Source organism: Haemorhous mexicanus, chromosome 9 (genome assembly GCF_027477595.1).
Source record: "Haemorhous mexicanus isolate bHaeMex1 chromosome 9, bHaeMex1.pri, whole genome shotgun sequence".
Taxonomy (NCBI): Eukaryota; Metazoa; Chordata; class Aves; order Passeriformes; family Fringillidae; genus Haemorhous; species Haemorhous mexicanus.
Window position 1 is genome coordinate 29,494,400 of NC_082349.1, and position 21,203 is coordinate 29,515,602.

Below are 21,203 nucleotides of genomic sequence, written 5' to 3' on the forward strand. Positions count from 1 at the left end.
AAGGCGGATGGTGCACTGGGCAGCCCAAGCTCCAGGGTCTCCCCAGGCCCAAGCAGAGCAGGGTCCTGACTCCTTGCACACCCTCTCAGCTCTCATCAGCTCCTTGGGCTCCTCCTCAGTTGCTCCCAGTGACACCATGACATGGAGGGTACATGGAGCCTGGCAAACCAGAAACCTTTGCCTTTGCTTGTTGTTGAGTCCTGTTCTGTGTCCCCTGGCTCTCCTGCCTGCTGGATCCACCTTCACTCTCTGTTGATGTGAGAGTTGTCAATCAGTTGATCCCCAGTGTGCCAAGGCTCACGAGGAACCCACCATCTCCTTCCTTCCTTCCTTCCTTCCTTCCTTCCTTCCTTCCTTCCTTCCTTCCTTCCTTCCTTCCTTCCTTCCTTCCTTCCTTCCTTCCTTCCTTCCTTCCTTCCGCCACTTCCGCCACTTCCGCCACTTCCGCCACTTCCGCCACTTCCGCCACTTCCTTCCGCCACTTCCTTCCGCCACTTCCTTCCGCCACTTCCTTCCTTCCTTCCTTCCTTCCTTCCTTCCTTCCTTCCTTCCTTCCTTCCTTCCTTCCTTCCTTCCTTCCTTCCTTCCTTCCTTCCTTCCGCCACTTCCTTCCTTCCTTCCGCCACTTCCTTCCTTCCTTCCGCCACTTCCTTCCTTCCGCCACTTCCTTCCTTCCGCCACTTCCTTCCTTCCGCCACTTCCTTCCGCCACTTCCTTCCGCCACTTCCTTCCGCCACTTCCTTCCGCCACTTCCTTCCTTCCGCCACTTCCTTCCTTCCGCCACTTCCTTCCGCCACTTCCTTTCGCCACTTCCTTCCGCCACTTCCTTCCTTCCGCCACTTCCTTCCTTCCTTCCGCCACTTCCTTTCGCCACTTCCTTCCGCCACTTCCTTCCCTCCTTCCTTCCCTCCCTCCCTCCACCCCAGCGAGGCCCTGCTTGCCCTGAGCTGTTTTTGTGTGAGTGCCTGAGCCCTGGGGAAGGAGCAGCACCCACAGATGTGTGAAGTCCTCCTGTTGTTCTGTTTGCAGTGCCAGCTGTCCCGTGATGCCTGGCCACTGACACCAGCCATGACCTGCAGGGACAGGCACAAGAGGTAGTTTGGTCCTCTTAGCAAGGCCAGCCTGGAGCTCTGCCCCTTGAGGAGAGACCTTCAGAGGTGCTGGAGGATGAGTGGGATAATGCCAACTCCTGCTGCTCCCTGGTGAGCTGGGACACCAGACCTGAAGCTGGACTTGACCTGGTCTTAGAAGGAAATGCTGTCTTTCCTCTGTGGCCACCCCTCAGCTCTCAACGTCTTCCACTGAACAATTGACTTCCCACTCTAGGAGGCAAGGATCAAATGGGTTGAGGACAACTGGCCCTTCTTGGCTTTGGCAAAGAGGATTCTTTGGTGTATTTTGAAGTGCCAGGACATGAAACAGTAAATCCCTTCTTCCTGCACTCCTGCCAGCAGCCCTGACTGCAGTCCAAGCCAGCCAGTTAAAGGGTTAACCGTAGCTGGATGCCTGAATGGCTGCCTTGCTGATCCCACGGAGGTAACTGGAAAAACTACAGTGCATCCCCCAACCCTGCCATCCTGTCACTATCCACCTCGTCCAGCGAGCCCCTCTGCCCACTGCCGTGTCCCCTGCTGCCCTTCCCTCGCCTCTCCACCTCCTGCACACCCAATTTCTCTCCCCCCCTCTCTCCCCTGTGTCCTGTCTTGGAAGTCCTGACTGAGAGAAGTGTTTTCCACGAGGAACCAGCTCCCTGCTCTGATTCCCTGCTGCAGTCCCTTGATCTCAGGCATCCCAGGGGAATGGGAGCAGCGCTGCGCTGACGCCTGTCACACCTCTTGCTGGGAAATTCGTGAGCAAACAGAGCAGGGCACAGAAAGGTGGGGGGTAGGAGGCATCTGCAGAGGGACCAGAAGGATCCTGTGGTGGGTTTGGTGTCCACTGGAGCCCAGCTGGGAACGTGGCACTCCCTGTGCTCTCCTCTGGAGTTTGTGCAGTGCCCACGGCCGTGGGGCCGTAGTTGGAGGCTGTGCAACAATTCCTGTGGCTGAGGAGTTCCTGGGTTTTGTGCTTGTTAAATGCTGTGAGCTGCCTGTGCTGCACCAGGGAGACACTCGGTGCATTTAATTAACATTTAATTTGCTCGAAGATTACATTAAAATGTGCAATAATAGAAGCTCTCCGAGGGGCGGGAGGAGAAGGGGGAAACAGGCGCGTTACAGATTGGCTCAGGAGCTGGTGCTGAAGTGTTCTGCAAGAATTACAGATGGAAGGGGGAAAAATGCTCTGCTTGTGCAGCCACAGAGAGTATTGGGCATCTGTTTGGGAGCTGGGCTAGGGAAGGGCTTTCAGCAGCTCCAGAGGAGGTCCAGCAGCTGGGAAGTGGAGATGGGGTGGCTGAATGTTCCTCCCGTGGTCCCGAGGAGAGAATGGCCCAGGTTGATATCCAGGGAATCTCCAAGAGGAGACACCCTCGGGCTGGAGAGGCAGATCACAGAGCCCATGCAAAGCCATGAAGAAGCCCCCACATGTTTTTGGGAAGAGGGTGGTGCCAGTCCCGTGCAATGCATGTGCTCCCTGTCCCTGTCCCTCTGTCCTGTCCATCCCGGGTTATGTAATGAAGGATGCTGCAGCTGCTGTCCCGGGAAGGGGCTGGCACGGGATTGAAGGCTCTGGGGCTGGGCTGAAATTTAGAGGAAAAAAGCTATAAAGGCATTTTCTGCCTGGGTAAGCGTGTCAGGAAACAGGCACTTTGATCCTGCTTATGTAATCCTGAGTCTAAAGAGGACACTCGGGATTGATCCTGGCTGGGAACTCAGGGGGCTGCAGCACAGGCTCACCTGCAGGTGCCTTCCTACCCCTCTCCTTCTTCCAGCCCCCTCCACCTCGGGTATTTCTGCTGTTTCTGGTGCTGCTGGAACGTGGTGACCAATTTCTTGTGCTGCTGCCCATTGCTCTCCTCCCACACCCGACCAGAGCAGGACTTTCCAAGAAACCATCCCAAAGCGCAGCCTTTCAAAGCCTTTCACCCTTAACATCAGCCTGGAGATGTCTCAGGGTCCCTCTCACACGAGAGGGAACCAAGGACACTGATCTGGCACACAGGTTTTATATTTTTTTTTTGGGTTTGTTCTTTTACTTTTGCCAAGCTGGCTAGACTTATAATCATCCTGTTCTTTGGTTTTCCCCTGCTAACACCCCTGCTTCCCCACCTCGACCACAGGAACAGAGGGATGAGGACTCGCCTGGGCTGCCTGTCTCACAAATCAGACTCATATAATGATTTCACAGCTATTCTTCCGGACAAGCCCAACCGGGCTTTGAAGTGAGTATAGCTGCAGCATCCCACCCCAACCCCCCTCCTGCCCTTCTCCTCCCCACCCACCACCTCTCCCCTCCAGTATTGTCTTCCTTTTGTTGTACTTTGAGCTGTGAGTGCTTCCAGGAGGAAAAAAACCGGCACCGACCCAGCGGGAGCAGCCTCGGGAAATTCCTGCCCCTTTGGCACTGTGAGACAGGAGGTGCTCCCAGGCCCCACTGCCGTGTGGGGACACGTCTGCACCTCTTTGGGGATGTAATTTACACCCTGTCATCACAAATCAAAGCCTGAGCAGTTGGCTTGGTGTGAGAGGTGACCAGAAATTTCAGGTCACCTTCAGCTCAGCCTTGTATTTGACAGTGCCAAAATTCGGGTGATGGTTTGCAAAATGCTGGAGGGGAATGCTTCAACCCCTCCAGAGTCCTGGTTTGAGAAGTGTGGCATGGGACTCATCTGATCAGAGTCCCTGCTTCCACCTGGGATAAAATCTGTCCTTCCCCTGAAAGGCAAGCAAGAGAAATAAACACTTCTGCAGGGCTGAGTTCCATTTCGCCTGACTTTTGGCTTTTACAATGTAAATGTCTGCATCTGAGCTCGTTTCCTGGGCCTCTGCTCAGAGTCAGTGAGGAAAAATTGGTGCCTTCTTGGGTATGATTCATCTGGCCTATTTCACCTGCCTGCCTGGGGATGTGAGACGAGCAGAGTCCCTGCAGGTCCCCTGGGATCTCCTCACTGGTTCTAAAGGAAGCCCGGGGTCACTTGGCTCAGTTCTACACCCCAGACCTCCAAAATCAGGTGAGAGGAACTCCAGCCTTCCTCGGTGTCCTCACCAAGCAGCTCCAGAGGGGATGAGCAGCTGTGGGCTGTCTGTAACTTGCTCCTTCCTTCCCTTACAGAAGACTGTCAACAGAAGAAGCTACAAGATGGGCAGACTCTTTTGATGTCCTTTTGTCCCATAAATGTGAGTAGAGATGAAATTTAACCTTTTTTTTCCCCTCCTCTGCCCTTAACCCCTGTCCAGGGGCGTGGTCCCTCAGAGCTGCTCAGTCCCCAGGAGCCCCCATCCTTTACAGGCAGGAAAAGAGTTTTGTGTGGTCCCATCACAAATTTGCTCCTGACCACGAGAAAAACCACAGCTGCTGGAGCCATCAGCCCAAGGTGCTGCCTTTTCCAGCTCAGCACCCTTGACCAGCTTGCCCTGGCACAGAGGAATCCCCCTTGGTCCCCCTGAGCTGCAGTTATCACAGCAAACCTGAAAACTTCACATCCAGAGCCCTCATGCCAACCTGCAATCAGCAACCCCTGCTCTGTTCAATCCTGTGAGCTCTGTTCTGCAAATATTGCTCTGCTTCAGCAGCATTTTCACACTGAGAAATTATAAACAAAGCAAAGTTCCCAGTATGGGTTCATTCATGGGCTTTTGTTGAAGAGAAAAACCCAAATGAGTTGAGGATGGGGAAAAGCCACCGTGGGTGCTGAACTCTTTCATGGCAATAAGGAGCTGTCTGGCTTGCTTAGAGGCTCAGCTTTTCCTTCCATTTTAAAATGCAAGTGTAAATTATGTTATTAAGCTAATTTTAAGGTAATTTTGCCAGGTTTCTACTGAGATGACAACAGTTTTGGCAGGGAATTAAGTGACAACTTTAAACAGGCAGGCTGACCAAGGCAGGAAAAGCAGGATGTAATTTTAGCAGCAGTATCTAGTTGAGATCATTGCTCTTGCAGCCAATAGGGGAAAAAAAAATATATGGTGTAGCTGGGTATGGCTGAAAAGGACCATTTCTTTTGTGGAAATTCAGAACAAGAAGGGGAAAATACAGCCAGGAGATTGCAGGGTACCTGGGGGATGGAGAAAGGGGAGGGCAGGATTTTCACACCCCAGTTATCATCCTGAACTCAAACCCATTTCTTCTTCACTGGTGTAAAAGCAGAAATTTTCTTTATTAGACTGCAGAAGAAGTGCTTGGCTTACAAACCCCAGTGAATTTACCCACCTATGTCCTGATGTTATACAGATTCTTCCCTCTGCAGCTGACTGTTGTAAAAATGCAAAATCAAACCCCAGCTCAATGATTTTGTCCAGCAGCCTCCACCAGGGTGTCTGGTTTTATTAATAAATTAGCCTTATAGAGTGATAAATGAATTATCAAGACCTTTCCAATCTCTTAGAATGGAAAGTAATTCTGATAACTCTCTGGCACTAATGAAAAATATTCAGTTTCTAATGAAAAATATTCAGTTCCTAATGGCAACAGAAGGTGATCTTTAAAATTTAAATTAATCTATTTTTATCAGCAGTCACGGTGACATTGCCTGGTGATTGGTGACAAAAAAATTTGTTGTTTAATAAACTACTTTCTAAAGGAATATTTTATAACTGCTCTGCACCTGAAGTTTCTGGAATTGCCAGCCTGGCAGTCAAGGTTGATGCAAATACAAAAAGTTCTGTTGAAACAGAAGTGTTATTTTAGTTACACTGGTTTAAAGGAGAGAACAGCACATACTCACAGAATTAATTATATTGTCCAAGTTGCATTTTTGCTGTTAGGATGTGCTGATGTTACACAGGTAAAGGGAGCCTTATGCCTTAAGTGGCCAAAATCTGGGATTAAATAAAGCTGTGCCTGGCCTGCTGGCATCTGTCTGTGAGGGAAGCTGCCAGCAAAAATTCTGCTTTTAGTGCCAAGAGGAGGACAGAACTGCTCCAGCCTCATTTCCCTGTGACTGCTCAGGTGAACAGCATTAGCCAGGGAAAATTGGAATTCATGCTCGGGGGCATGGGCTAAGCACCAGCTGGGCTTGGGGAGAATTCCCCCTGGGGCTCACAGCATCAGCAGGTAGAGCACTTGTGCTTGACACATCTGTCAGAAAGTGTCTTCACTAGATGGACAGCTCATTTATTTTGGGAAGGGGATTGTGATTTCGGGGGTTTTGTGGTGCTTTCTGCTGCAGTCAGATGGATTTGGTGCCTTCCAGCCAAAGTGCTCTCCAGGGAAAATAACCCCCAAAGTGCTGGAGCAGGGCTCAGGAGCTGATGGAGCAGCTGAAAACGGGGCAGACCTTGTAGGAAATATTGCCAGGGGCTGGACTGAAATAGGGGTCTCCTCGAGCCAGGTCCCATAAGCTCTTGGAGATCTATTTCTCACCCAAGACAGCTCAGCTACCTTAGAAGGCTTAAAATCAGCAGGACGGCTTCTGTGGCAGTGCTGGAAACAAAAAGGTTTTAATAAAAGGCAAAATAACAAACTCTTTACAGAGAAAACCCCATCTATTGGCCTCTCCTGCTTCCCTGTGGTCCCAATCCCTCGTGTGAGGAGAGGATGAGGAGTTCAGCCTGACAGGCAGATCCACACAGGGAAGGGCTCAGAGCTTGTGAGCACTGCCAGCAGCAATCCCAGCAGGGTTTGGGCTGGGAAAGCCTCTGAGGTCATCCAGTCCATCAACCCAGCAGTGCCAGCAGCAATCCCAGCAGGGTTTGGGCTGGGAAAGCCTCTGAGGTCATCCAGTCCAACCATCAACCCAGCAGTGCCAAGGCCACCACTCAACCATGAAATAGAGGTCTCCTCCAGCCAGGTCCCATGAGCTCTTGGAGATCTATTTCACACCCAAGACAGCTCAGCTACCTTTGGAGGCATTAAATCAGCAGGATGGCTTCTGTGGCAGTGTTGGAAACAAAAAGGTTTTAATAAAAGGCAAAATAACAAAACTCTTTACAGAGAAAAACCGAGCCAGGTGCAAGAGGTTCTTGCTTCTGGTGAAACACCTCACAGAAGTGATTCGTTTCTTTGTTCTCTTCTTTTAGTGAATTGCTCAGGTGGGACTTTTGGCTCTGTCCACCTTAAGTTTGAGGTGAAGTCCCCTAAGTCCTATGAGATGTCTTTTCACCTAATCGAGGAGAGAAACTTCTGGGCTTATTTCCTTTCTAAAGGGACAAAGGAGAGTTTTGTCATTCCGTCAGCAAGGGGCACATCCTGTATTGGACAAGTGGCAAAATTGCTCCCAGGAGCAAGAATGTGGATCAGAGCTCCCCAAGAGGGCTCCAAAGTGCCCAGCTGAGCAGGCTCCCCTCGTACATGGAGCAGGTTCAGAGACCTGCAGTACTTTGGCAGATGAGAAAAACACTTCCTATTCCCTTCCTATTTTCATGAGTCTCCAAAAGCTTTCTTGTTGGATTATACTGACCCAGAGATGGGGTAACAGAGAGGTGTTTTAAAAACTTTTATTCCATTTTCAGTCTCATGAGAAGGGTGAGACAATACAGGTGTTATAATTCACTCCATCACAATCAGAAGCTGATTTTGTCTTAGAAGGACATGCTGTCTCTCCTCTTTGGCCACCCCTCAACTCTCAACATCTTCCACTGAATAATTGACTTTCCACTCTAGGAGGCAAGGATCAAATGGGTTGAGGACAACTGGCCTTTCTTGGCTTATAAACTTATACATAAGCTTATAATGCTTATATGTTATAAGCATTTTTTGGCCTATCAGCTTTTGCTGTAGACGCCTTAAAGCCAATCATCTAAAATTACCCCTCATGGGTCCTACTACAATGCATCTTCCATAGTTCTAGTTCTCCAAAGTATCCAGTCTTATTTACAAAACCATCCTTTGAAACTTGTTTCTAGTTCCATTTCTCTCTCAACAATGTCTGTCCTATCCCATGGCATTTCTAAGTCAGCATTTCTCACCTCAAGGTTTGCATGCAGATGCACACTGTGTGAGCCTTCTGCCAGGCTTTGAGAATTCTCTACAAATCCATTTCCCCCAGTTTCTAACCAGAAGTGACCTGAGGAGTGTCATGCACTGCACAGATTCCACGGAGAGTCCATGGGGATTTGAGCCACCTGGTCTAGTGGGAGGTGTCCCTGCCCATGGCAGAGGGGTTGGAATGAGATGATTTTTAAGGTCCCTTCCAGCCCAAACCATTCTGTGATTCCATGATCACCTTTGCCAGACATCCCTGGAAGTGGGACAGCCCTGGGGAGCTGCCCCTGCTCTCCCCTCCCCCTTCTGAAGAATGAATGGCTGCAGGTAATGCTTGATCCTGTTGTGGGAGGAAGACTGAAATCCCCTGGGATTTGAAGCAGTTGTTTTCTCCTGGGTGATTCCAGGCTGGGTAATGCCCTTCTCTCTGCACAGACTGGTCTGATTTGGATTTATTCCCCGAGCCATTCAAAGGATAATTTGAGCTGACAAGTTATTGGAGTTAACAAGAGATTGTGAGTACGGGAGGGCTCTCCCCACCTCCCTTTGTGCTGGCCCTGACACTGAATTCCCTCATCCCTCCTGGAGTGAGCAGTGCTGAGCAGCAGGATGCAGCAGCTCCACATCCCTAGGTTGGTGCAATGAACTCCTAATTGTTTTTGTTAATGGGCAGAGCAAATCAACTCAGAAACCCTGGGGTCAGGCAGACAATCCCTGCTTTACCAGGAGCTCTGTCTGAGCTCACTGCCACCTTCCCTGGGGTCAGGGCTTCTGAGCAAGCAACAGGAGAGGGAGCCTGCTGCTGTTCTTGTCAGGGGGTTGGCAGAGTAAGAGGCAGACCGTGTGCAGCATTTCCTTGGGTGCTCAGGGAGGAAAAGCAGAGGTTTTAACAGCTGGATTTTGGCAACTTTCCCCATTCTGTGCCAGGGACATGAGCTCAGCGTGGTCCCCAGAGTGTGAGTGCATGCTGGGGAGTAACTGAGGAGTAATCCCCTCCCTGTGCCCCTGCCCAGGAGGCTGGCCAGATGAGGATTCCTTTTGACAGCTTGTATTTCCCTGGAGGGAAATACAAGCCCCAGCATGTCTCATTCTGCATCCCCCACAGGGCTGGACACACAGATTTCTGTTCCTCCAGCATCCAGCAGGACAGTCTGTCCTCAACCCTTGGTCAATTTCTCACCCAACACCAAAAACATTCATCCTGGATTCCCACTTTTATCTCACGGGTGATTTTCCCCCGGATTTTTTGAAATCTGGAGGAAAAGGTGATTTTTCCTCTGGATTTTTTTTGTGATCTCCGTGCTCTTCCTCCCAAACTTTATTGTTGTTCTCCTCCTCCTGTTGTCTACACATTCCTTCACTTCCTACACAGCACAGGAATATCCCAACCTACTCCCAGCTCTTTCTGAGCCAGAAGAGCATTAGCATTGTGCTGCTGACAGGCAGCTGAGATGAAGGGGAGCTCTGCTCAGCAGCAGTGGGAGCTGATTCGTGTGCTGTGCAGAGCAATTGTGACCTTGTCCCTCCAGCCCTGCACCCAACACCTTCCAGGAAACAAATCCATCCATCCACCAGCCACAGGGACCCTACCTTTCCTCTCTGCATGAAGTCTGGTTGCTGAGGGGGTGGAACACATGCATTAAATAAATGATTGGGGATTGCTTTCTTGCTCTGACAGTGGCAGGTGCTTGGTTATTAAACTGCCTGAATGATTTAGGCCACTAATCTGGGCTCTTCCTCATGCTGATGAAGCTTAGCTAAGCCCTCTCTTGTGTTTTCTGGTCCTCACCTCAGTCCCTTTTTGCTGCATAGGATCCACTTTCCATCTCCTGAATGGGATTTCAGGAATCCCTGTCCCCACATGGTCACTGACCTGCCTGGCACTGCCCATTCATCCCCCAGAAATTCCTGTCACTGCCTGACTCACAGATGATCTGCAGCTTGGGGGTTGTGGAAGGAGTTTTGAGTTAGAGATGGCACCTCTGAATTTTTAGATGATATATTTTTCTTATCTTCTACACGGACAGGAAGGGGGAGTTCAGCTCCCATCTTCACTGCATGGCTCAGAAGGTCACAAGACCCCTAGTTACAAGACATTTTAAGGATTTATTAACCAATAAAACACTGCCAACAAGGATATTTATGATTTTGACCCAATCTCTAAATATTTTATGGACTCATGCTACAGTGTAAGCTTTCTTAGCCAATCATGTTCTGAGACACAAACCTACAGTGCTGCATTCTAAACTCCTTGTTCACCTTTGTAACTTATTTTATTTTATCTATATCTTAAGCTCTAAACCCCTAAACTTCCCTCTTCTTAACTTAATGTGTCTCTGTTTTAAAATCCACATTCTCACTTCTGGCACCTAAGCTTGGAAGCCTCGGATCAAATCCTGTGTTTAATTCTAAGCTTTGGATTTATTAACCAATAAGACACTGCCAACAAGGATATTTATGATTTTGACCCAATCCTTAAATATTTTATGGACTCATGCTACAGTGTAGGCTTTTTTAGCCAATCATGTTCTGAGACACAAACCTACAGTGCTGCATTCTAAACTCCTTGTTCACCTTTGTAACTTATTTTATTTTTTCTATATCTTAAGCTCTAAAACCTTAAACTTCCCTCTTCTTAACTTAATGTGTCTCTGCTTTAAAATCCACATTCTCACTTCTGGCACCTAAGTTTAGAAGCCTTTCCCAAGGTCTCAGATCAAATCCTGTGTTTAACTCTAAGCTTTGGCTTACAGGCTCAAAGCTCTGAGAATTTCCTGCATTTCAGATTCCAGCACTGCAGGATCCTGAGTAATGTCTGAGCACTTGCACAATCCCCTCTGCACGTTCCTCAGGCAGTCTGAAAGGAGAGCAGGGCGTTTTGAAGCTTGGATTTATACTGCAAAAGTCAAATATCAAATGTCTGCTGCTTCTCCCCCAGACTCTCAACATCCAGAAAAGAGCTCCACTTCTTTGCCTTCAACTTATCTGCTCCACCAGGATCAATTTCCTCTTCTGGCTTCAAGCAGAGGACTCTCGAGGCAAATTCCTGAATAATTGTCCAACAGTTGTCCCGAAGGGCTGTGCAGCCACAGCAGCACATCCTGTCCTCCTGAGTGGCCATGCCTTTGGGCCTCAGGTTGGGGATGATTTTGTGCTGCTGCCTCTGCAGATTTCTGATCCTGCTTTTAATTTCTGTGCTTTCTAAAGCATCCCCTTGAAACTGCACACCTGGATATTTCAGGAGTGAAATCTCTCTCCTGCTCGTAGCACACTGCACTCCAGTGGTGGTTGCTCTGGGAAAAAAAGATGTCCAGTTAATGAAAAAGTTAAAAGTTGTCCAATTGATTTTTGTGCTTTATAAAGCATTTCTCTGGAACTGCACACTTATTTTTCAGGAGGTGAAATCTCTTTCCTGCTTGTAGCACACTGCACTCCAGTGGTGGTTGCTCTGGAAAAAAAGCATGTCCAGTTGTCCAGTTAATGAAAAAGTTAAAATTTCTGTGCTTTCTCTTTAAAGCATCCCCATGGAACTGCACACTGGGATATTTCAGGAGGTGAAATCTCTCTCCTGCTGATATCACACTGCACTCCAGTGGTGTTTGCTCTGGGAAAAAAGATGTCCAGATGGCTGGGATGAGCTTTGAAATGCTGATCATTCATGAGTATCATTCCTTGAAAGCCTTCATGTGCTAGGAAGGAGAGGAGGAGATTTAAGTCAATATTTGTAACAAATATCCAGGTCAAATCCCAGCTCCCACGCCCAACTGTCTTCCTGCCCTTTCAGTCACACTTGTCATTGTTCCATGACAAACTTCTGGCAGTGATTCCCCAAACCTGGCTGTCAGGCACAGCTGGAAAGGCTGGCAGGCAGTCAGGGGTTAAAGATGAAACTGATGACAAGCCAGGCAGTCAGGGATGAGCTCTCCTGCACCCAGAGTGTCCCAGGCAAGGCCCTCACAGCTTCAGCCTCTCCATCTGCAGCTCCTCCAAGGCTCTGGGGACTGCATGACAGCAGGGGATAAAAAAAGCAGAGAACAGCCAGACACTATTATTTATCCATTCACTGTCTAAACTTATTTCAGGATCAAAAGGAGCTGATTGACATGAGAGCAGGAGGCAGAGCTCATGGAAACCTCCTGGTCCCAGGGGAACCTGCTGCAGCTGCTCTCTGGGGCAGGGCTGTAGCAAATGCCTTTCTCTCCTTGTCACTCGTGACATTCCCTTCTTTTAGCAGATATTGCATTTGTCAGGTATTTTATTTGTCAGGTATTATATTTGTCAGGTATTATATTTTTCAGGTGTTTTATTTCTCATGAATTATTTTTTTCAGATATGATATTTTCCAGGTATTTTATTTCTCGGGTATTTTATTTTTCAGATATTATAGTTTTCAGGCATTATATTTGTCAGGTATTATATTTTTCAGGTGTGTTATTTTCCAGGTATTTTATTATTCAGGTATTTTATTTCTCAAGTTTCATATTTTTCAGATATGATATTTTTCAGGTATTTTATTTCTCAGGTATTATATTTCTCAGATATTGTATTTTTGAGATATTATATTTTCCAGGTATTATATATTTCAGGTATTTTATTTCTCAGGTATTACATTTTTCAGATATGATATTTTTCAGGTATTTTATTTCTCAGGTATTTTATTTTTCAGATATTATAGTTTTCAGGCATTATATTTGTTAGGTATTTTATTTTCAGGTGCGATATTTTCCAGGTATTTTATTTCTCAGGTATCATATTTTCCAGGTATTATATTTTTCAGGTAATATATTTCTCAGGTATTTTTTTGTTCAGGTATTATTTTTTTCAGGTATTTTATTTCTCAGGTATTATATTTTTCAGTTATGATATTTTCCAGATAATATCTTTCTCAGATATTATACATTTCAGATATGATATTTTTCAGGTATTTTATTTCTCAGGTATTATATTTTTCAGATATTTTATTTCTCAGGTATATTTTTCAGATATGATATTTTCCAGGTGTTTTATTTCTCAGGTATTTTAATTTTTCAGATATAATATTTTCCAGGTATTTTATTTTTCTGGTATTTTTTTTCCCAGGTATCCTATTTTTCAGATATTCTATTCTGCATCAGTGACCAGTGGTACTTTCATGCAACACTGCTATCCCTGCAAGTGATCCTCTGTCAGTGCTACAGCTCTGGGGCTGTTGTAGAGGAAAAGGGAAAAAAAAAGACCAAGGCAGAGTCAGGGGAGCAAGACCTCAGCAGGGACTCAGCAGAGACTGCAGAGACATAGCAGTGTGTTTATGTGCTGGAATATTTAATGTCAAGCATCCTAGGAGCTGATGATTGATAAAATGACATAGACCTCGAGGAACTGGAACTTTCTCCCTGTTTTATTTCCTTCTTTCTGAAAGCTGCCAGCGTGCAAAGACTCCTTGCTCTGCTCTCCAGTCCTTCCCTTGCTCTCACTCAGGCCCTGTGAATTTTAGAGGCACTAAGGGGGACAGGGGTTTTGGGAAACGTTTTTGTGTCCCAGATTTCAGGAAGGGGAGCAGCTCTACAACACCCCTCACCTTCACCATATTTATCTCTCACCATATTTACCTGTCCAGGGGGGATAACAGCAGGTAGAGAACAGCAGCACAGGTGCCCTGCTCCTTTGGGGCTGATGTCACAACACTGCCCCAGGCTGGGACCCTCAATGTGCAGTGTCACTTGGGTGAGAGGCCCTTTTCTTGTCTAGCCTAGCAGTGCAAAGCCCTGATCTCCTCCTAAAATTGCTTGAAGGAAGAAGTGTCAGGAGGAGCTGGAATAATGCAGCTATTTCTGGGGCTGACAGCAGGAGGGAGCATGGCTGAGATGGGATGGATCCATTTTTATGCTGATAGCAGACTGCTGATGGAGCAGCCAGTGCAAAAAAAAAAAAAAAACCCAATGAAGGAGCTTTGAGAAGGCAGAGAAGAGAGGTTTACCCAGACTTTGGGCTTGCCTGGCCTTTTCTTTTCCCTCTGAGGATCTGGGCAGTCAGACATGTCCACTGACTGACACACAGACAGAAATAGGATTGTTTGGTGCTGTTCAATACCCAGGGCCACTCCTTGGGGCTTGAGGTTTCAGAGGGAGCTGGGAAATATCTAAGTTATTACCAGAAACAAGGGGAGCAGGAAGAAGTTTAGGACATGCAAGGGGATGCAGGGCAGTGATACATTTCTATGGATCTGTAGCACACATAGCAAATAGATATATACAGCATATAGAAAGCATATAAATAGCATATAAGAGATATTTTTATACTTTATATAAATAAATAAATATATAAAATATGTGATATATATAATATGTGAGATATAGATATAATGTAGCATATAATATATCTCTTATATACAGCATATAGAAGGAACTGTCTGATAGCCTGTTTGGAGAAAATGTTAGGATTATCCACAGGGATCTGGAGCAGCTTAAGAAATGAGCCCATGGAAATCTCATGAGGTTTAACAAGACCAAGTGCAAGGTGCTGCACCTGGATTACCCCCAAAATCAGTCCAGGCTGGGGGGATGAACAGATTGCTGGTGGATGAGAGGCTGGACATGCCTTGTCCCTGCTCCCTTTGTCCTTCCCAGGAGTCTGACCTCACCAGGCTCATCCCCAATTCCATCAATATTTTTAGGCAGTTGCTTGGAAGTAGCCAAGAGCTTTCCAGTCATGAACTACAAAAACCTGGATGCTATTGCTAAAGACCAGGAAGAGTTAGAAACACATTACTGGAAAAAAAAAAAAAAAGAATTTAACTTTATCCTGAGGAGAAAGGGGATGTGTGAAGCCTTCTGCTGCATCAACTCCCCTGGTGCTGTTCAGGGAAAGGAAATAAAAAACAATGGCTGGGTCCATAAATAGGCCCAGGCAGGGGTTTAACACAGATTGCTTAAGAAATCTTTCCATATTTCTAATCTGCCTGCGCTGACTCAGATTGCATTACTGAAATGTCACAATTGCTGAGCATTAGCAAGTGATAAGCACACTTTTACCACTGACTAGACAAGTTGTAATTAGGCCAAGTCCTTTCCCTCTCCCCTTTACTGGAGCTGTAACAGACTCTCTGAGAGCTTTTCTCTGTTTAAATAAGAACTAAAAATGGCACAAGGCAATAAAGAAAAATTACAGAAAACATAGGAGACAAGTCCACATCAGCCACGTTTTATTGAAGGTTTTTCTTAGTAGCAGATAAGGCCTTATAAAATGTGGCATTAGCATGACCTGAACCTTGATAATTCCATTAACAACTTCCCAAAGGGTGGGTGTCCCAGTCCTGAGGAAAGCCTTTTGCCACCTTAGCAAAGGAAAACACCCTTTTTCAGAGTTACATCAAGTGATGTTTGGCTTTGTGGCAGCTCACAGGAGCCTGGCTCATCAGTGGTGTAAGTAATGGATGCATCCTGGGATGGCAGAGCTTGGGAGAAATATCAAATTGTCTTTGGTAGACTGGGGTGGGTGGAAGGATGTATGAGAATGGAACAGCTCCCTGTCTTCTCTTGATCCCTCAGGTTTTAGCTTTTTATTTTTTTCAGATTCTGTGCTGCCTTACTGTGTGGGTCTGGGCTTCACATGAGGGGATGGTGAGCTCTGCACAGAGCAGGGAGACAAAACAATTCCTGCTCCAGCTGGGCACCAAGGACAAATGATCCAAATCTCAGCCCAAGAGCACAAACAATGTGGGCTGGAGAGAGAAAAACAAGCAGGGTTGGGACTGCCTGGGCTGGAGCTGGAATGGGACAATGAACTCCAATATGCAAATGGAGCAGAACTTACAGAAATGTGAGATCCTGTGACCAAGCCCTCTTTTGCTTCCATCTTGGAGCCATCCGGGCAGAGCCATGGCTCCGGTACTGCCGGGTGAGGCCTTTGAAGGCACTTCAACAAATCTCCACTTTATTCCTCTTAGCTCTGCCCAGCCTCTGCTCCAGCTCCTCAAGGCATCACTGGTATCACCTGCCAGGGGTTTATATACAAATCACAAACAGGATGAGACTGCTGGGAATGTGCCTTGAGCTGTTTTATGTTCCACCATCAGTCTCATTACATAGTTATCAATGGGAAGATGCCATCAGCTCACATCCCGGGCAGCAAACCAACAGCTTAATGTTACAACTTACTTTTTAAGCTTTTTGCCCAATCACACAAAGCAGAAGCACATTGACAGTGGTTCTATCCAAGCACTATAAGCACAGGTACTTTTGGTTAAACAATGCTTGCCTGTTTTGGATACAATACCTGCTTGTAAGCCTTACAACACAATGCACAGAGCTCCATTATTAAGCTTAGAACTTCCTAATGTCTCACTAGATAAACTTTTCTGCAGCTTAGGGAGTTATCCTAGAAAAGCCTGAATACCCAGACCATTGTTCTATTTGTCCTTGCTTTTCTACTTTTTACACAATTTTTCTGCTGGCCAATCTCATGGCTGCTGCTGAGCTCCAATCACAGTTGTGCTGTCTCTGAGGCCTGCCTTTGCAGCTTTCCCCAAACCCTCTGGTTTCATGGTTTCCCACAGCCCTCTCCTCCCTGTGTGTCTCTGGCAGATGGGCTGGCAGCTTTCCGTGCTTTCCTGAAGACAGAGTTCAGCGAGGAGAACCTGGAGTTCTGGCTGGCCTGCGAGGACTTCAAGAAGACGCGCTCGGCGGCCAAGCTGGCCTCCAAGGCCCAGCGCATCTTCGAGGAGTTCATCGACGTGCAGGCCCCTCGGGAGGTGGGTACGGGGTGCCACGGCGTGCCCAGGGCGCCCAGCAGGGCTGTCACCCCCAGCTGGGTGCTCTCCCTCTCTGCCTTCCCTCTCAGAGCGTGGCTGAGGACGGTGGCCATGCCGTCCTGCCTCTGCTGCTCCAGCTGCCTCTGCTCGCCCTGACTCATCCCTGGTGAGGGCAGCTGCTTTGGTGATGCTGAGTTAGTCACAGCCAGGGAGTTCACTGGCAGCCTCAGCCCACATTCCCTAAGCTCACCCAGCTCCCCAGGAGCATTTCACAGCGCTCCTGTCGTTTACTGTCAGCCTCGAGCAGGCTGTTGGGCTCTTCCCTGGCAGGACACTTTGAACAGGACCATCCCACCCACGAGTGGAACAAAGCCCTGAGGGAGCTGGAGGGTGTTTATCCTGGAGAAAAGGAGGCTCAGAGGCACCCTCATCACTCTCTACACCTCCTGAAGGGTGGCTGTGCTCAGCTGGGGCTGGGCTCTTTCTCCAGCAGCACTGACACAACCAGAGCACACAGCCTGGAGCTGCACCAAGGGAAATACAGGTTGGATATCAGGAAAAAGTTTTTTACAGAAAGGGTGATAAAGTTCTGGAATGGCTGCCCAGGGAGGTGGTGGAGTCCCCATCCCTGGGGGTGTTTAACAAAGCCTGGATGTATCACCGGGTGCCAGGGTTTGGGTTGGACTCGATGATCCTGAAGGTCTCTTCCCACCCAGTGATTCTGTCACTCTGTGAATTCTGTGAGTAACTTGTTGACTCCCAAGGGGGGAAAGTTTCTGACTAACCCCCCCTCACCCAGACCTCCTGAGAGATGCAAACAATAACTCCGAGCTGAACAGAAAATGCAGTCACACCCCAGAGCCTGGGATGGTTAAATCCTCCTTCAAGCACTCAACAGGCTGATGGCACTGCCAGGTCCTGCTGGTGGCACTGCCAGGTCCTGCTGATGGCACTGCCAGGTCCTGGTGATGGCACTGCCAGGTCCTAGGGATGGCATTGCCAGGTCCTAGGGATGGCACTGCCAGGTCCTGGTGATGGCACTGCCAGGTCCAGCCTGGTGACCACGCTGCCTTGTGTCACTGCAATCACAGCACAGCCGGGGGGGCCCTCACTGCACCCAGCTCCCCCCGCTCCTGCATGGGTGCCTGTCAGGGATTTTCCTCTTTTTCCTCCCTCTCCCAGCTAGGAAAGCCATTGCAAGGCCACTGGGAAGGACCCAGACTCACACTGAGCTGTGTGGCTGTCTCAGTGCTCTCCTTGAGCATTTCCCCATTGTTATTCAGGAAGCCTGATGAGATTTGAAGGACTGGAAGGCTGATTTTTGATTAGAAATGGGAGTGCAGGTAGGATGGGGTCCTTCCTACAATTTGATCCTGTGGTGATGTTTCCTTAGCACTGTTACATAATTTTGGCATGCTTAGAATATTAAATTATTAGAGCTAATCCATACTGCTGACACCCACGTTGAGGCAGACAGCTTTACTTTCCAGGCTCCTTCCAGTTTGGACACTAAATTAATAACAACAAATAACATTTTTTCAGCCTTTTTTTTTTCTTCCAGACAATAACCCTAAAAAATGCCGATTACCCTGCTAGGGAAGGAGAGCAGGAAAACTCCACTGGCTGCCTTTGCAAACAAATGGCAGTCATAACATTATTGGGTGGTTTATTTTTCCAAGCCTCTCCTCCAGATACTGTAAAGTGAAGCTGCTATGGGAAAAATTAAACAGTTTATTTTAGATCAGCTGAGTTTGGAGACATTTAATAAGAATGTACTAGTGGTTTAAACCCAGTTAAAAGTTTATTGACCCATTTATTAGGCATGTGGTGAAGAAGAGAGGGAGCAGGAGAGAGGTTAGGCTGAGTCAGCAGCTTTAGGTGATGTGCTGCTTAAGAGCCTGAATGAAAGTAATTCCAAAAGTGATTTCAGTAAAAGCAAAGTGATTTCAGAAGTGCTCAGATCACTACAAACCAAATTTTTCCAGGTTTGGGGCAGGATTCAGAGCCCTGAATCACTGTGGGGGCTGTTCAGGCATGGGCAGGGGTAGGACCTTGGTTCTGCTGCTGTTCCACAGCCGTGGCAGAGAGGGAATGAGCCATTTGAAGGAGGCCAGCTGGACACTCAGTGCCAAACTCTCTTCTGCTGCTTTCCCCAGGTGAACATAGACTTCCAGACACGAGAGCTGACCAGAAGAAATGTGCAGGAGCCCTCCCTCTCTTGCTTTGACCAAGCTCAGGGGAAGGTGCACAGCCTGATGGAGAAAGACTCGTACCCCAGGTTCCTGAGATCCAAAATTTACACAGACCTGCTGTCTCAGACCCAGAGGAGGCTCAGCTAGGAGAGCCACGGGGCCCTCAGAAACCACGTGCTTCCCTCCACAGCCAACATGTCCAAATGTGAAACTTTCTTGGTGTTAAAAGCAGTGGGAATGGGAAAAGAGGGAGAAGGGGCAGAGGAAGCTTCCAGAGAGTGATCCAGGCGTGGTATTAAGACTCTTTGACTATCTGTGCTTTTTTTTTTTCTGTTAGCAGTAGCACCTTGCAGTCGTTCCCTCTGTCTAGCACAAACCCACAACCCTCTCAGGGTCATCTGTGGGCAAGGCAGGCTCCCTTTGAAATGGCTGGGTTGGTTTGTGTGTAAATAACACCTTTCCATCCTCCCACACATCTCCCTGTCTCTCACCTCTCCCTTGTGCTCGGGAGGGCCCCCAGGGCAGTGCTGGCCCTCGTGAAGCCACATCCAGCCCCCCTCTCACCCTGCTGGGGTCTGGGGCTGAGGGGAGGGAGAGAGGGGACAGGGGACAAAGGCACAGGGTTCATTCCCTTTCTCGAAGTGGGAGCCATCAGCAAACTCAGCTCACCTCCCCATTTGTCTTGCACACCTTCTGGCTCAGCTGCCACCCTGTCACTGCCCCCTTTCCTTCAGGGATGGAGGCTCAGAGTATTCTCAAGGAGCTGAGCTTTCCTCCTGAGGAAGGCAATCCCAAAAGCTCTCACTAGGCCTGGGCAGGCAAGTCTTCTAATGTGAATGCTTGTTTTCCACGGCTATGATTTATTTGTGTGGTAGCTCAGTCTCAGCCATCATTCAGGCTCTGTTGTGCTGGGCACTGGACCAAAGCCTAGCACAAAGGGGCTCCTGGCTGCCACAGGCTTGGTGGCTCCTCAGGAAGGACCTGTTGGAACCCTCTGGCCCTTGCTGAGGTGTAGGAAAAGCACAAGGCCAGTCTGCCACAGCAGATGGCATTTTCCATGGGGTACCTGGCCAGAGGCAATGTGAAATATCCCATTTCTATTTTTGTTATTTCCCTTTTACTGACTGTTCCCACTTTCTGAGCGTCCCCTGTGGGTTCAGTGCCCTGCAAAGAGCTCCCCAGGACACAGACCCTGCTGCAGGGTGCTGGCCCCCAGGGGGACACAAAGCATGGATGGGTGTTGAGGGTGCAGTGGGGTCTGAAGGGCTCTTTGGCCCTATCCCCATAGCCTGGATGGCCACTGCAGGAGAATTCCCTGTGCAGGTGCCAGGGTGGAGCACTCCCCTGGGCTGGGCAATGATTCCTCCCATCTGATGGCCCCATTTCCACGGCACTGCTGCTCCAGCTTGGCAGATTCTTGCAATGCCTTTGAGGGGAGAAGCAGACAGCCTGTCTGTGGATTTGAGCCCGCAGACTGGAGGTCTCTTTCCTTAATTTAATGAAGGCCTGGAAAGTGACCCCATGGATCTTTTTTCCTCTCTCAGTCATCCCCAGACCAGAGGCTGCAAACCTCTGCTCCAGCCAAGGGTTCTGGGTCTGGGTGGCTTTGATACATCAGAAAGCTGCTGATATAGACTTTGTGTAATGTGGTGTAAATGAGGTAGAATGAATTCTAAAGCCAAGTAAAATGTTTTTTGAATGAGATAAAAAAAGTCTGGCTGGATATTAAAAATTACTGTCCATTAATGAAGTAGGAAACAGCTTTTGAGACTTTTTGCAAGGATGATGTGCAGGACAGTAGGACAAACAGGATCAAGGAGAGGTGGTAACCATGCTGGGTTTGTTTTGGAGGTGTATTCCTGTGGTCTCCAAGACACTGAAGTCTAAATACATTGCAAAGGCAAACTTTATGTTCAGTAGGGAAACCTGCTTTTCAGTGCCTGGTTGGTCAGCAGGAGGTCTTTGGGAGACAAATCCCATCTCCAGTTAAATTTCTGTGAGGAATGGCCAGAAAGAGCAGCAGTGACCCAGCTTCCCTGGCTGTCCCCTGCCCCTGCAGGGACACCTGAGGAACTGGGGCTGGCCTGTGGTGACAGAGGTGACACTCTGCTGCCACACCAGGCTCAGTGACACAGCTCCTGGGACTGCTGAGGCCCCTCAGGGGACACAAGAGACACAAAGCTCAGGGTCTGGACGTGGCACAGTTTGACACAAACTTTTTGCTGCTTGTTCAAAAGTGGGAGCAGTGAGGGACACCTGGA

At 48.2% G+C, this 21,203-nt stretch overlaps 1 protein-coding gene across 1 annotated transcript; it reads left to right on the forward strand.

The window, feature by feature from the left end:
- Positions 1 to 1,092: 1,092 nt before the first annotated feature.
- RGS8 (regulator of G protein signaling 8) lies at positions 1,093 to 20,182 on the forward strand. Its single transcript, XM_059854736.1, has 5 exons — positions 1,093 to 1,536; positions 3,221 to 3,322; positions 4,213 to 4,277; positions 16,584 to 16,750; positions 18,907 to 20,182. The coding sequence occupies exons 1-5, from the start codon at positions 1,511 to 1,513 to the stop codon at positions 19,087 to 19,089; spliced, it is 543 nt and encodes a 180-aa protein (XP_059710719.1). The 5' UTR covers positions 1,093 to 1,510; the 3' UTR covers positions 19,090 to 20,182.
- Positions 20,183 to 21,203: the final 1,021 nt, after the last annotated feature.

Excerpts from the sequence above, each read along its gene's own strand:
- RGS8 (XM_059854736.1), top strand. The coding sequence starts at position 1,511 with ATGGCTGCCTTGCTGATCCCACGGAG. Across the intron at positions 1,537-3,220 it reads GCCTTGCTGATCCCACGGAG|GAACAGAGGGATGAGGACTC; the intron begins GTAACTGGAAAA and ends CCTCGACCACAG. Across the intron at positions 16,751-18,906 it reads ACGTGCAGGCCCCTCGGGAG|GTGAACATAGACTTCCAGAC; the intron begins GTGGGTACGGGG and ends TGCTTTCCCCAG.